The sequence below is a fragment of the Ipomoea triloba genome, chromosome 7 (assembly GCF_003576645.1).
Source record: "Ipomoea triloba cultivar NCNSP0323 chromosome 7, ASM357664v1".
NCBI lineage: Eukaryota > Viridiplantae > Streptophyta > Magnoliopsida > Solanales > Convolvulaceae > Ipomoea > Ipomoea triloba.
Genome location: NC_044922.1, coordinates 11,880,116 through 11,894,392, shown reverse-complemented (window position 1 = coordinate 11,894,392; position 14,277 = coordinate 11,880,116). Strand labels below are relative to the sequence as shown.

At 36.2% G+C, this 14,277-nt stretch overlaps 2 protein-coding genes across 4 annotated transcripts; one reads left to right on the top strand and one right to left on the bottom strand.

Annotated features, from left to right (window-relative positions):
* Positions 1–3,251: 3,251 nt before the first annotated feature.
* Positions 3,252–9,466, top strand: LOC116025588 (D-xylose-proton symporter-like 3, chloroplastic). Of its 2 annotated transcripts, XM_031266860.1 has the most exons (15): positions 3,252–3,375; positions 3,523–3,640; positions 3,763–3,848; positions 4,838–4,916; positions 5,003–5,062; positions 5,168–5,234; positions 5,328–5,452; positions 5,589–5,690; positions 5,782–6,159; positions 6,283–6,330; positions 6,425–6,487; positions 8,253–8,333; positions 8,485–8,583; positions 8,842–8,979; positions 9,104–9,466. In XM_031266860.1, exons 2-15 carry the CDS (start codon positions 3,569–3,571, stop codon positions 9,236–9,238), a joined length of 1,533 nt encoding a protein of 510 aa, XP_031122720.1. In that variant the 5' UTR covers positions 3,252–3,375; positions 3,523–3,568; the 3' UTR covers positions 9,239–9,466. The 2 variants fall into 2 exon arrangements, with proteins under 2 accessions (XP_031122720.1, XP_031122719.1); XM_031266859.1 differs by having other exon boundaries at positions 3,282–3,640.
* A 441-nt stretch (positions 9,467–9,907) lies between these two features.
* LOC116026152 (dnaJ homolog subfamily B member 9) lies at positions 9,908–13,824 on the bottom strand. 2 transcript variants are annotated; one of them, XM_031267610.1, is made up of 5 exons: positions 13,465–13,824; positions 11,205–11,373; positions 10,967–10,999; positions 10,736–10,830; positions 9,908–10,464 (listed from the first exon to the last, which is right to left on the bottom strand). In XM_031267610.1, exons 1-5 carry the CDS (start codon positions 13,786–13,788, stop codon positions 10,243–10,245), a joined length of 843 nt encoding a protein of 280 aa, XP_031123470.1. In that variant the 5' UTR covers positions 13,789–13,824; the 3' UTR covers positions 9,908–10,242. The 2 variants fall into 2 exon arrangements, with proteins under 2 accessions (XP_031123470.1, XP_031123471.1); XM_031267611.1 differs by lacking the exon at positions 10,967–10,999.
* Between the last annotated feature and the right edge of the window lie 453 nt (positions 13,825–14,277).

Genomic DNA, 14,277 nt, shown 5'->3' with positions numbered 1-14,277 from the left:
ACATTTGGAACTATTGCTTGGAGATTGAGAAAACTAACCCAAAGACTACATGTCGTGTGAAGCTAACAGAGTTGATGTATGATGGAAAACCAAGATTTCTGAGGATATACTTATGTTGGGAGGCTTCAAAGGAGGAGTACAAGTTCTGTAGAAAAATAATTGGGGTTGATGGTTGCCATTTAAAACACAAGTTTGGAGGTCAGTTGTTGACTGCTGTGGGGATAGATGGGAATGACAGTATCTTCCCACTAGCGTATGCCATTGTTGAAGGAGAAACTAAGGAATCTTGGAGCTGGTTCTTGGAGTTGATCAAGACAGCTTTAGAGATCACAAGGGAAGTAGAAGAACACCTCACCTTTATCTCAGGTAACATTCTGTACTCCTTTTGTTTTCATACTTCACCTTTATCTCAGGTAACTGACTTTCCTTTTTATACTTGCAAACAAACAGAAAGGGTTGTTGTCTTCTTTTAAAGATGTTCTACCTAATGCCTCACATAGATTCTGTGTGAGGCATCTTCATAGTAACATGACACTAGCAGGATTCATGGGCAAAGCTATCAAGGATGCATTATGGGCAGCAGCCAAAGCAACAACAGTCAACAGTTTCACTGAGTGTATATCTGAAATGAAGAATCTACATGTTGAAACATATCAATGTCTTGGAGATAATTAAGCATCCTTTGGAACGGTCAATGTCACATTTCACTCCCTATGCTAAATGTGATGCATTAGTTAATAATATCTCTGAAAGTTTAAATGCACTCATTTTAGATGCTAGGGAACAACCTCTGATTTCTTGTGCTGAAAGCATTAGAAAACTGTTGGTGTCTAAACTATATGATAATAGACAAAAGGTCTTGAAATGGAAGGGACATTTCTGCCCTAACATTATGAAAAAGATAGCCCTTGAAGAGCATGCTGCTGCTGGTTGTTTAGGGGTGCAAAGGTATGATAATCTATTTGATCTTTTTAGAGCATGGCTGGGATAGGGTTCTTAGAGCAGCATACATTAGATCTTTTTAGGTGTACTTATAGTTGTAGGAAGTGGGAGTTGACAGGGATACCATGTAAGTATGCGGTGTGTGCCATATGGATGAGACATGGCAAGGGATGTGTGCATCATTATGTAGACCCCTACTACTCAATCAGCACATACTTGAATACTTATGGAGGGAGGATTAACCCACTTGTTGGTTCTCATGAATAGCACAAGTCAACCAAGGAACCACCATTGCCTCCACTGAATAAAACTAAGCCTAGGAGACCAAAAAAAATAAAAATCCCCTCAGTAGATCTCTTCAGATCCATCCTCTGACCCGGTTAGTATTATCATAAATTAAACTCAATTACAAAAAAAAAAACAAAAATTAATTACTAACCTTATGTCTTGAACATTCCCAATACCTAGCTCCTACTCAGATTCTCATTTGTCCAAGATGTTCTCAAAATCATTTCTTGACCACATCCACAAACTTCAATCGAAATGCATTCCCCATGCAAACTTTCTCCTAAAAGTTGAAGAACTAGAACGATTTGAGCTTTCTCCTTTAGAACCTTCCATTGAATCTTTGAAACACCTAAGAGAATTGGATATGATCTTTGCTTTGAGTGCAGTTTCGTATTGTGGGTCTGCAAATAGTGAAGAACATCGGTGCTGAACTTTACAATAGAAGGCTGATTAAGACCTGGACTTGAAAGGATGAAAATGCTCCTCAAATACACGACTGACAAACGGCAATGGTAACTTTTGACTAACATTGTCCAACTTTAACAAAGTTTGGGTACAATGTGGCCAAATTAATAAAATTGGACTAAATGTGTCCAATGCACAATAACTCTCTAGGATAAAAAAAAAAAAGGATTTTACACTATAACAATTAGTCCACTTTTAAGAGCATCTATAATAATTTAGTTTTTTTTTTGTTTTTGTGATTTGTGAGGAGTTTTTGTAAATGTGATTAGGAAAGAGAATATGAGAGAGAAGAGGAAAAAAAAATAAACAAACCTGATTTTTTCTTTTAAAAAAATTACGTTTTAAGAGCTTTAACGCGCCCAGCGGGCGCAAATGTGACAGCCACTCATGGCTGTCACATGTGGTATAAAATTGTTGTGGGTCCCAAATGTTAGAAAAAACTCTTCACTTGCATGATGAATTTCTCTCTTCTCTCTCTTGCACTTCTCTCCTCCAAGTTGGCATTTTGTTCTTAAAAATCGTGAATAATCCACTGATGTGGATGCTCTAAAGCGAGTTCTGCTGGCAATTTTCCAGAATGGCCCAAATTAGGCTCGGTCTGTGTACCTCGCTAGTTACAAGAAGTGAACCCATTTAGCCTGCACAATTGTTATACCATGGATCAAGATACATCTTACATTGTAGATCATACTTTAAAAATTGTGTCTACAATTATTATATTATGTGCTTTTAATTAATAAATTATGTGTTTATAAATAAATTGAAGTCACATCATATTTGACTACAAGACACATAATATGTTAACTATAAATGCATATGTGCTTGCAATTAACATATTATGTGCTTGTCGTTAACTTATTATGTGTATGTAGTTAGCATATTATGTGCTTTCAATTTATTTATGAAAATATGTTATGGCACTAATGAAAATAAAATTGGGGTTCTAAAATACATTTTTGGCATATCAAAATCTATTACATTTATTCCTAACACAAGGTCCACAATGCTATGTGGACCTTAGTGCACGATATAAATTGTTGTGTATGTGTAGGTGCAACCATTATTGTGTGGATTGTGTTCCACACAACTTTGTGGACCACGGTCCAAAAACGTATAAAATATATTATTTTAACTTATAAAATGCATTACTCTAAAACATAAAGTACATTATTCTATCTCATAAAATACATTATCTTACACCAGAAATTTCATTATTATAATATATAAAGTACATTATTCATTATTCTAACTTATAAAATACATTATTTTAACACATAAAATATTTTATCTTACTCCAAAACCTTCATTATTTTAACAAAATATATTATTCTAACACATAAAATATATTATTCTAACTCATAAAGTGTATTATCTTATCCCAAAATGTTCATTATTTTAACACGCAAGAACTTCTTTTTAACATCAAAATCACATCATTATGAATCATGATTTATACAACTATGTAGACTATGGTCCACCTAATAATTTACTGCGTAAGTGGATACAAATTTTTAATATTTGTAAAACTATATAAACTAACTGTGACGGTATTCCGGTAGAAAATTGGCTGGTATAGAGCATCCGTTTCCTTCCATTTGGATATGGACCCAAGTGCGAAGTGTCCTCGGACAAAATAGGCCACAACTATGTCAGCGTTGAGCTTCTGATATTTGTGTTTCTGTAAGATTTTGTCTCTCCCTTCCTTTCATACTTACTCATGGCTTTTGCTTCTCTTCAACTGGGATTGTATCCCAGATTTCCTGCTTCAAACCCACCCGCATTTCATCATTCCAAGAAATCCCAATCGGTTGTCTCCAACTCCTGCAGTGATTCCGCTAAGAGACCAACAGACCCACGTTCAAGAAGCATCTTTATGAAGCCCACCAATCAAACACCTTTCTCTAGAAGAGTCCCCTTCTTGTCCAATGGAAGGTTAAAGCTAGAGGTGAATGCCTGGAAATTAAAATATTGATTTTGAAATTTTATTATTATTATTTTTGGGATGATTAAATGCTACTGCTAATAAATTATTGTTGTTTTGAATGGAAAAAATTGATCTTTCCTTAGGTGCGAGCCGCAGGAGAAGGCGCCGAGTCTCTGGATTCTGGTTCTGTATATCGAGAGGAATTCAACTGGTCTTCTGTTATTCTGCCGTAAGTCCATTGAGTTTTCATTTTTGTCCAAATGCTGTTTGTTGTCTGCTAAGAGATGCATCTTCAAATGGATTGTTCTTTTGAGATGCTCATTGTCGTATTAATAGGAGGATGCCAATTAAAATGGGAGAAATAATTAGAAGTGTAAAGTATCAATATACTACTATATGACATTAAAAAAAGCAGTGGGTTCCCAAGCTAGTGTCCGCACTCTTTTCTGTTGTTTCATGTTTGGCATTGTGAAATAAATAGACTGACATTTGAAAGTATTAGCTTGTATTATTGTGGGTGCAGACGGTGCATGTAATTGTATAAAAGTTCACATGTTAACTATTTATGATTTGTTGTTATAGTTTTCTGATAGATGTTCTTCAGTTATTACTTCAGTTCTTCACTGCCCAAGGATGTGCACTGGGTAAGCCCCATATTGTGACCCTAGCCGGCAAAGGATCACAAGGAGGTAAACCAGTCTAGGTTGCCCATATTGACCGGCTCATACCAAGAAGGCTGGGTTTTGAGCTCGTGACCTTGTGGTTACAAGTTTGTATCCTTAGCCAACTTGGCAGGGGTTACCCCCAGTTCTTTAGTTATTGCTGGAAGCAGAATATGGTTATGAATCTCTTGATAAAACTAGCCTAGTGTTATGTCACTGAGAGGCAAGTGCATAATCCATCTCTAATTACTACAAAAGTTGAAAGAAATTCAATCTTCATAATCAAGTTGTGTACGGTTGGTGCTCCTCACTCTGTCTATTTGGGTATATAATGGATGCACTTGAAGTAATTAATATCAATTAATCCTTCAATTAATTATTGTTAGATAGTGAAGGGGTGGCTTGAGGTCGTTTATTGTTGCTTCTCACTCCATTTAGTTGTATATATAATGGATACATGTGAAGTAATAAATCTCAATCCATTGATATTCATTATCCCTAGACTAGACTAGATAGTGACAAGGTCTGAGATATGACTTCGCTTCTTGAATATCAGATTTATCTTTCCAGCTTTAGGTGGTTTATTGTTTGGCTATGATATAGGTGCAACTTCTGGTGCTACCCTCTCCTTGCAGGTAACCATTCTGTTTATTAGGCAATTGTATTATCGTGGGATTCAAAATAGTTTGACATCTGTTCCTTTTGTTACATCATTTTTCAGTCACCAGAGTTTAGTGGCACAACTTGGTTCAACCTTTCTGCTGTCCAGCTTGGTCTTGTGGTATGCATTCATATTGCACTCCTTCAAAATGGTTACCCATAGTTCTACTCTACCATGATCGGAGACTAAATATCTGTTCTTTATTTTACTATCCTGTGGATTTAGGTTAGTGGGTCCCTGTATGGAGCATTGTTTGGCTCCCTCCTTGTTTACCCACTAGCAGATTTCCTTGGTACAACTCTACCCTGATTGGCTAATCATGTTTTTCCGAGTTTGAAACTCCTTCCTATTAAGTTTTCTGTCTTTTCCTGGTCAATCTATGTAGGCAGGAGAAAGGAACTTATCATAGCAGCCATTCTATATGCACTCGGTGGTGCATTAACTGCATCTGCTTCAGGCCTAACAGTTCTCTTGATAGGGAGGCTTATTTATGGGCTTGGTATTGGTTTGGTAAACTTTCCTCAATCACTTTATTTTCTACCCTAAAGATATGGCCTCCTTTGTGTTCTTGTTTTTCTTCCTTTGTTAGCCGATTACCCATTTCAAGAAGATCCTCAGTCAATTCTTATCAATTCTCTTTTGGCAGGCCATGCATGGTGCACCTCTATATATTGCAGAGACTTGTCCAACTCAAATTCGGGGAACCTTGATATCTTTAAAGGAGCTAGCAATAGTTCTTGGAATTTTGGTACACACACACACACACAAATATTGAGTAGATTGATGTGATTTTGCTTTTGTTAGGAGACCAATCTCACTGTATAATTTATTCTTTGCAGATGGGTTATTTTGTAGGTAGCTATGAGATTAATTCTGTTGGAGGGTGGCGTGTCATGTTTGGGTTTAGCGCTCCAATTGCTGTACTTATGGGGTTAGGCATGTTGAGTTTACCACCTTCTCCAAGATGGTTACTTCTGAGGGCAGTTCAAGGTAAAGGGCCTTTACAGGAATACAAAGAAAAGGCTATAAGTGCTTTGAGCAAGCTAAGAGGCCGACCTGCTGGAGATAAGGTGTCTGAGAAACAAATAGAAGATACGCTTGTTTCACTGAAGACAGCCTATACGGATGAGGAAACTGAAGGGAGTTTCTTGGAGGTATTTCAAGGCCCGAGTTTGAAAGCATTCATAATTGGCGGTGGATTAGTCCTTTTTCAGCAGGTATTATTGTGGCATGGGGAGCTGTTATTTTCGCTCTGAGCTCCTCTTTAATGAAATAGACCATGGCTTTTAGCAAGCAGTCTATAGTGACTTATGTCTAACCTTACTACGCGGTTTTTGTAGATAACAGGGCAGCCAAGTGTTTTATACTATGCTGGTCCAATTCTTCAGGTAATTTTTGAAACCGATAATTTAACAGTGGTGGCTGTGATGTTCTGCTTAACATTCATGCATTTTCTTTTCCTCTTGCATGATTTTTCTCTAGAGTGCTGGGTTTTCTGCTGCTTCTGATGCTACACGGGTGTCAGTCATTATCGGCATTTTCAAGGTACATCTAGTAACTGGATCTGGAAGAGACTGTTATGTTAAAATAGCACAAATTAACCATGTTTCCTATCCAAATTATAGACATTATGCTCCTGAGCCCTTGTTTATTCCACATTGGGAAGAATACATTAATGTGTTAAAATAGCTTTTTCAAGTATTCACAAAACTTACTATGCTGTCTTGCTGGCACTAGACAAGCTGCATCAAGTGATCTCTGTTGGAAATTTATATAGTAATGTAGTACTTCAGGTTTTAGACATAGCTACCAGGAACATTTTGGTGTTGTGGAGTAAAAATATTATTTTAATTTAGTAGGAATTTTTATTACTTGTTGATCAAGAATTTTGGTTATCTGGTTGTTTATTCAGAAGAAGTTATCTTCTCTTTTCTGGTTCATAAATCAAAATGATAAATTCTTCTGGGATTGATTGGGTTTTAATATTTGATATTCTCGGGAAAATTTACCGGAATCAGTAAATATTCTCAAACTAAAGATCTTGAGATATCAGTAGATATTCCCAAAAGGTAGACCTTTGGGATATCGATAGATATTCCTGGAAAATCTTTGGGATCAGAATAAAACTTTGACCAAGGACCGAACTAGTATGCAGACCCTTTCAAGCATGTGGTCTGCTGTATCAGCAGATCCTTTCATGCGTGCAAGATCTGCCGGACAAGTCTACTGATAAACCATTAGAGGTTTGTATACTTGTTTACTGTATTAGTTTTATTATATTTATTAATATAATAAATTCTTGATTAGTTTTGCAGATATTTAATCTGCGAATAATTTAAATATTAAATATTAAATTATTGTTTGTTTATGGGAATAGTGGTAACTGAAATTTTAAATTTTCTGCAACTTCTCATAGCCTCCCTGTCCTGGGTGGTTTTAATATCATCATTATTGCCTTTTTTTTCTGAGTTTTTTAGGAGTATAAGTTTAGAAACTCAGACAATTTCCTAACGTTTTCACCCTTATTAATCATCTCATAGCAACCCGAGTGATTTGTTTTACTTCTTGTATCTCACAAGTTTTATGTGAGAGCCAGGTTGGTCATACAAGGTGATAAAAAAATTGTAGGAAAATGTATCTAATACACGCCTGAAGTAATATGATTCTTGATTGTTGTATTTCCCTGTGTTTATTGTACCCAAATAGTGTATTTTTCCAACAATCTCTAGTGTGCAGCATCCATACGATTTATTGCTTGGGACTCCATCTTTGGGTCCAGACCTTGAATGTTAGAATTATGTCTTGAAGTCCAACTCAATAAATCCTAATAATGTTGGGATAGATGAACACAGGTTTTGCTGTAGCCTTAGTACTAGATTAATATGATGTATGACTAGTAGTATAAATTCAAGTCTTGTTGTAAGCCTATGGAGGTATACCTCCGGAACCACCTCTTAGTGTCCCTGGAAACATTTTCAGGTATTGTTGGAAAGAAGGTAATGAAGGATTAGATGTTCTTGGCCCTTTGTGGCATAACGATTGGGGTTAGGTTGTAAGTTTTCTCCTGAAGTTCTTCTACACTGCTTACAAGATAATGGAAGTCCATAAATTCGTTATGCTGTTGCTTTTCTCTCTCGGGTTTCCTTGTAAATCTAGGTCTGAAATTTATGTTCTTGTTCCACACTAATTTCCCTTTATCTCAACTTTTCTGTAACAGAAAGAAGTATCATTGACCCAAATGGTTGCCCGTCTAGTCTTGCATAATGTATACACACTACTGTTTCATTCACGCTAACATATGCTCCTTCAGTCACTAATGACAGGGATAGCTGTCCTAAAGGTCGATGATCTCGGAAGAAGACCTCTACTAATTGGAGGCGTCAGTGGCATTGTATGTCTGTCTCTCTAATGACGATATATATATAATTATTTATTCAAGTCTTGACTTGTTTTCTGGGATGTAACCTATCCCAACTAGTTTACGGTTAATGCTTTTAGTTGAGTTGAGCTGTTATTTATTTATTTCATTTTTTTATGAACAGGCCGTATCACTTTTTCTTCTTTCAGCTTATTACAAGTTTCTTGATGGATTTCCTCTTGTTGCGGTGGGTGCTTTGCTTCTCTATGTAGGATGCTACCAGGTAATATTCTGATCTATGGGTGCTTATATGAAAATTTTCCATGAATTTAAGATTATTCATACATAAGATGATCTCTAATTATCATCTACCAGGCAAAGAACACTGTTTTCAGTTAAAAACCTTTTTTTTTTTTGGCATCTCCAATAATCTTCATCTGTTTATACCAGATCACGAGCTTTTGTTTTCTTATGTATTCCCGCTATTGATTGTCAGTAGTAATCAAGTAATTTGATGTTTTATTCTTCTCGTGCATCGAAGATATCTTTTGGACCTATCAGTTGGCTCATGGTATCAGAAATATTCCCACTGCGCACTAGAGGCAAAGGGATCAGCCTTGCAGTCCTCACCAACTTTGGCTCTAATGCTTTAGTAACCTTCGCGTTCTCGCCTTTAAAGGTAATGGTTTTACATGCTTCGTTAGGCTTTTAAGTATCAACCCACGCCCACGCTTTTCCTATGGTATTTTCACACCGCAATCTGCATGATATGACATGACAATGAAATTCGCGGGTTGGTTCAGGAATTACTGGGCGCAGAAAACCTTTTCCTGTTGTTTGGGGTGATTGCTCTGCTATCTGTCGTGTTCGTGGTAACCTCTGTCCCGGAGACCAAAGGGTTGAGCTTGGAAGAAATTGAATCCAAGTTCTTGAAGTGAAAAAACTTTTTGTTGAAGACTTCAGACTGCCCTTGTGTGGTGGATGAGATGAGTATTTCAGACAGCAGGGGTTTTAAGCGTACAAATTTCCACTAATGTAATATAAATATTGTACAAATACCAATGTATCTAACTTAACCCAATAATCCTACAGCATAAAGTTGAGTATCTAACTCCACATTATAGTAGTTGTGGTCCACATATTATATGTTCATAACTTCATGTTAAGCAATATGGTTTTTTTTTTTTTTTGGATCACGAGGAAAACTTGGACAAGTGATGAGGTTAACTACAAGGTTTTAAGTTCAATTCTCATTGAAAGCCGAATTTGAAATCTTGTAGTTATCAAACCAAGAGCCTAACCAATTTCGCTGAAATTGCCCCAATACAAATTAATTTAATTTGCTGAATATTGAACAAGAAGCAAAAAGAAATAGGCATGTAAGGAAGGTCCATTGCTGGATTTAAACAATGACTAAAACATACTAGGCAAATATGAAATATATGGGTGGTAGAGTAGCAATTCATACTGCACAATCTTTGTTCTTACTGTGATTTTGTTAGATTAGCTTTGCCTGTTGAGTTTAGGTTCCAAGGATTTCATAATGCCATTATGTTTTTCTGGTCTGTAATTGTACAACAAAGTCATGGAGGTCATCCCATCCCACATTGGTATAAAAGTGAAACTCCATTTAATCAACTACATAAAGCATCTACAACAAATCAACAAAGTCTGCCCAACCAATCTACAAATTGGGGTAGCCCTGTCTGTAAACTTATGATGATCTAAACAATTGAATTCTCAGTAGTTGTATTAACAATTTAACATGCTTCTATGCATAAACAATATGGAATGAAAATGTGGTGACCCTGGAAATTTTAATGGGCGCTAGTTAAGAATAATGATACAACAAATTGTGTAGACTACTGCAGCTTCTGGCAGCATGACTAGACCTTCCGATTACCCTTCCAAGAACTGAACTATTATTAACGTATAGTCTCCATCAAAGACCCAATTCCTTTTTCAACTGAGCTAGGGCTGCTTCAATATCATCGAGATTTTCTTCGATGTTGTTTCTTTTATCTGTTGCTTTATTCTGGGTGCCACTTCCCATTCCCTCTGCACCAGAATATGCATTGTTGTTTTGAGCCTTTTCCTCTTCTGCATCTGGATCAGTGATGTTCAGTTCCTTCTCTAAAAACTCAACAAATTCTTCACCGATTTCCTGTCAAGTAGAAGCCAGAACCGTTTGAACACAGATGAATATCATTCTGTAAATACTTTGTCTCTCACACCAAAGGGGACCCAAGCACAGGGGGAGAAAGTAGAAGAAAAGATAAAATTTGAGAAATGTAGCATTAAATATATTGCACTTTTTGGTTGCACAGAATACTACTTGTGAGAAAGATGGGAGTAGGATAATTCTCAGATTATGGTCACATTTATCGCTCGTCTTGTTTCAAGTCATATACGGTGCAAAGATTCCATTCACTTACCGCTAATTCCTCCCACAAACTCTTCGGTTTCCCTTGTGAAGCTGAAGTCGCCTCCCAATTTCGGAATTCTTCTTGAAGATCCTTAAAGAAGTCCTCTGCAACAAGATAAGTAAGCTTCAGCCTCACAATGTGACTTGAACTTGCAAGATAGAGAGGTTCAAAAGTGCCCTAAAATATTAGTAGAAAGTTATGCTAGGAAAATCTGTGGTCCTTGTGATCTGCAGAATCTACCTAATGTAATTTGTACATCCCTGAAAAAGTTACCTGCAGGATGAAGGGGGGTTAAACATAAGTTTATGAAATTTCTAAAATTTTTTGTTAGATACTAGGAATACACTAGAATTTTTGTAAAAGCGATGTACTGACATTTGACAAGGAAGAAGAAACATATACAAATCCTACATGTGCAACCGAGAAGTGCAGTTAGCTTTTTAATTAGCAAAAAATATTATTAGAACAGCTATTTTACCAAATCCATAGAAATCTTCATCTTTGGCCGTTCTACTTTGGCTTCCCCAAGTTGTGTAATAAGAATCATTCGATGTGCTGCTTCCAGAATCATACTTCTTTCTTGATTTGGAGTTCAACAGCGTGTTGTATGCATGCTTAATCCTCATAAATTTTTCCTGAGCATTGGGCTAAATGGCAAGGCATTAAGAATTAGAAATTTAGAACAACATGGAAATTTTCACCAGGAATAAGCTAAAGAAACAAAGAATTCAACCAAAGCCAGCCATTGTTTAGGGGGTATCCAATTAACTAAAGGAACACCAATCTATTTCAACTCACCCTGTCTCACACAACTCAGAAATTTTTTTTTTTCTATAATGTGGAAATTCACTTATCAACTTGGTATATAGTATATACAATCACTTCCAAAGAGACATAATAAGTTTTCAATAATTCCAGGCAAGGGTCCTGTTTGGTAAAATAATTAGCCTATCAGCCAATTTTGGCTTGTTTGACCACTATTAGTTGTTTGACTTGGTTAAAAAACCAATATAAATGTTTGGTTAATTAGATTTTTGTACCAGCTTATTGCTTCGAAAGGTTAAAATTCAAAAAGCTGCTCAATTTAACTTTTTGAGAAAGTAATTTTGCATATAATCAGCTATAATCTAATTTACCAAACATCTTTCTACAATCCGCCAATACTATCAACTAATCAAACACACTAACCCAATCTAATTAGCTATCAGCTATCAGCCAACCAATCCGCCAATACTATCAACTAATCAAACACACTAACCCAATCTAATTAGCTATCAGCTATCAGCCAACCAATCCGCCAATACTATCAACTAATCAAACACACTAACCCAATCTAATTAGCTATCAGCTATCAGCCAACCAATCCGCCAATACTATCAACTAATCAAACACACTAACCCAATCTAATTAGCTATCAGCTATCAGCCAACCAATCCGCCAATACTATCAACTAATCAAACACACTAACCCAATCTAATTAGCTATCAGCTATCAGCCAACCAATCCGCCAATACTATCAACTAATCAAACACACTAACCCAATCTAATTAGCTATCAGCTATCAGCCAACCAATCCGCCAATACTATCAACTAATCAAACACACTAACCCAATCTAATTAGCTATCAGCTATCAGCCAACCAATCCGCCAATACTATCAACTAATCAAACACACTAACCCAATCTAATTAGCTATCAGCTATCAGCCAACCAATCCGCCAATACTATCAACTAATCAAACACACTAACCCAATCTAATTAGCTATCAGCTATCAGCCAACCAATCCGCCAATACTATCAACTAATCAAACACACTAACCCAATCTAATTAGCTATCAGCTATCAGCCAACCAATCCGCCAATACTATCAACTAATCAAACACACTAACCCAATCTAATTAGCTATCAGCTATCAGCCAACCAATCCGCCAATACTATCAACTAATCAAACACACTAACCCAATCTAATTAGCTATCAGCTATCAGCCAACCAATCCGCCAATACTATCAACTAATCAAACACACTAACCCAATCTAATTAGCTATCAGCTATCAGCCAACCAATCCGCCAATACTATCAACTAATCAAACACACTAACCCAATCTAATTAGCTATCAGCTATCAGCCAACCAATCCGCCAATACTATCAACTAATCAAACACACTAACCCAATCTAATTAGCTATCAGCTATCAGCCAACCAATCCGCCAATACTATCAACTAATCAAACACACTAACCCAATCTAATTAGCTATCAGCTATCAGCCAACCAATCCGCCAATACTATCAACTAATCAAACACACTAACCCAATCTAATTAGCTATCAGCTATCAGCCAACCAATCCGCCAATACTATCAACTAATCAAACACACTAACCCAATCTAATTAGCTATCAGCTATCAGCCAACCGCTATTTACCAAACTCCCCAAGATTTAACCCACCAGTGTGAGTAGTTTATCAATCAAGCAGATACAGCTCAAATGGTCATCCAGCCAATTATTCTTAAGGTTGCCATAGAACAAGAAGACAACAAATCCAAACTTCAAAATTGACCAAAATTACTGATTTACTGAATAACATGCCAGCTAATTCTTAATAATCAGAATCAATTCAAGTTAATCCCCCTAACTTCACACCTCTTACAGACAATTCTTTTTCCTTTTCTAAATAAACCATAGTAGTTTGCCTTGTTAATTAAATGTCAGTAACAGAAATGTAAAAGAAAATAAGAGTACCTCTTTATTAACATCAGGATGATATTTAAGAGCGAGTTTTCTATAAGCTCTTTTGATTTCATTGGGAGTAGCGGCGGGAGACACCCCCAAGACCTCGTAAGGAGACTCTCCGCGGCTGGCCTTCACTGGGGCAAATCTTCTCTTATTGTAGTAGACACTTGGGGTAGAAGAAAGAGCCAGCGGTCTCTGCAACAGAGGGTTGAAAACGGGTCCATACCCGATTCTGAAAGCGGGTAAAGGAGACGACGACTTGTGAAGTGGAAGAGTAAAAGGGTAGATCTGGGTCGGGCTCAGCCTCAGAGACAGAGCCGATACCAAATCCATGCATGTTCTTGATTTCGCGCGTGTGGCTCTTTACGCTTTCACAAAAAGGTGTCAAATGTACGGCTGAAATTCAGTCCCAAGATACTCTCCAAAGTCGAATCATGAAATATGAATTGATTTTCTTTTCAAAAAAAAAAAAAATATGAATTGGTTTTTTTTTTAAACACTCATTTTTTTTGACAGTAAAAGTGTAAAACACTCCTTCTTTACCTAATAACTAGTGTTTTACCCGTGCACTGCACGGAAAAATTTTTGTTATTATAAATTTAAATAATAAAATTTAAAAATACAAATATATTATAACGCACAATATAATAATATAGTTGAATTTTCGTACATACAAAATTAAAATTTTGTATGATTAATATAATCTCTAATATCATATACATATTTATATAAATTTATAGAGAAAAACTTACATTATTAAATTGAATTATTCCTAATCTTATTTCATATATATTATAATTCTAACAATATGATTAATAACTA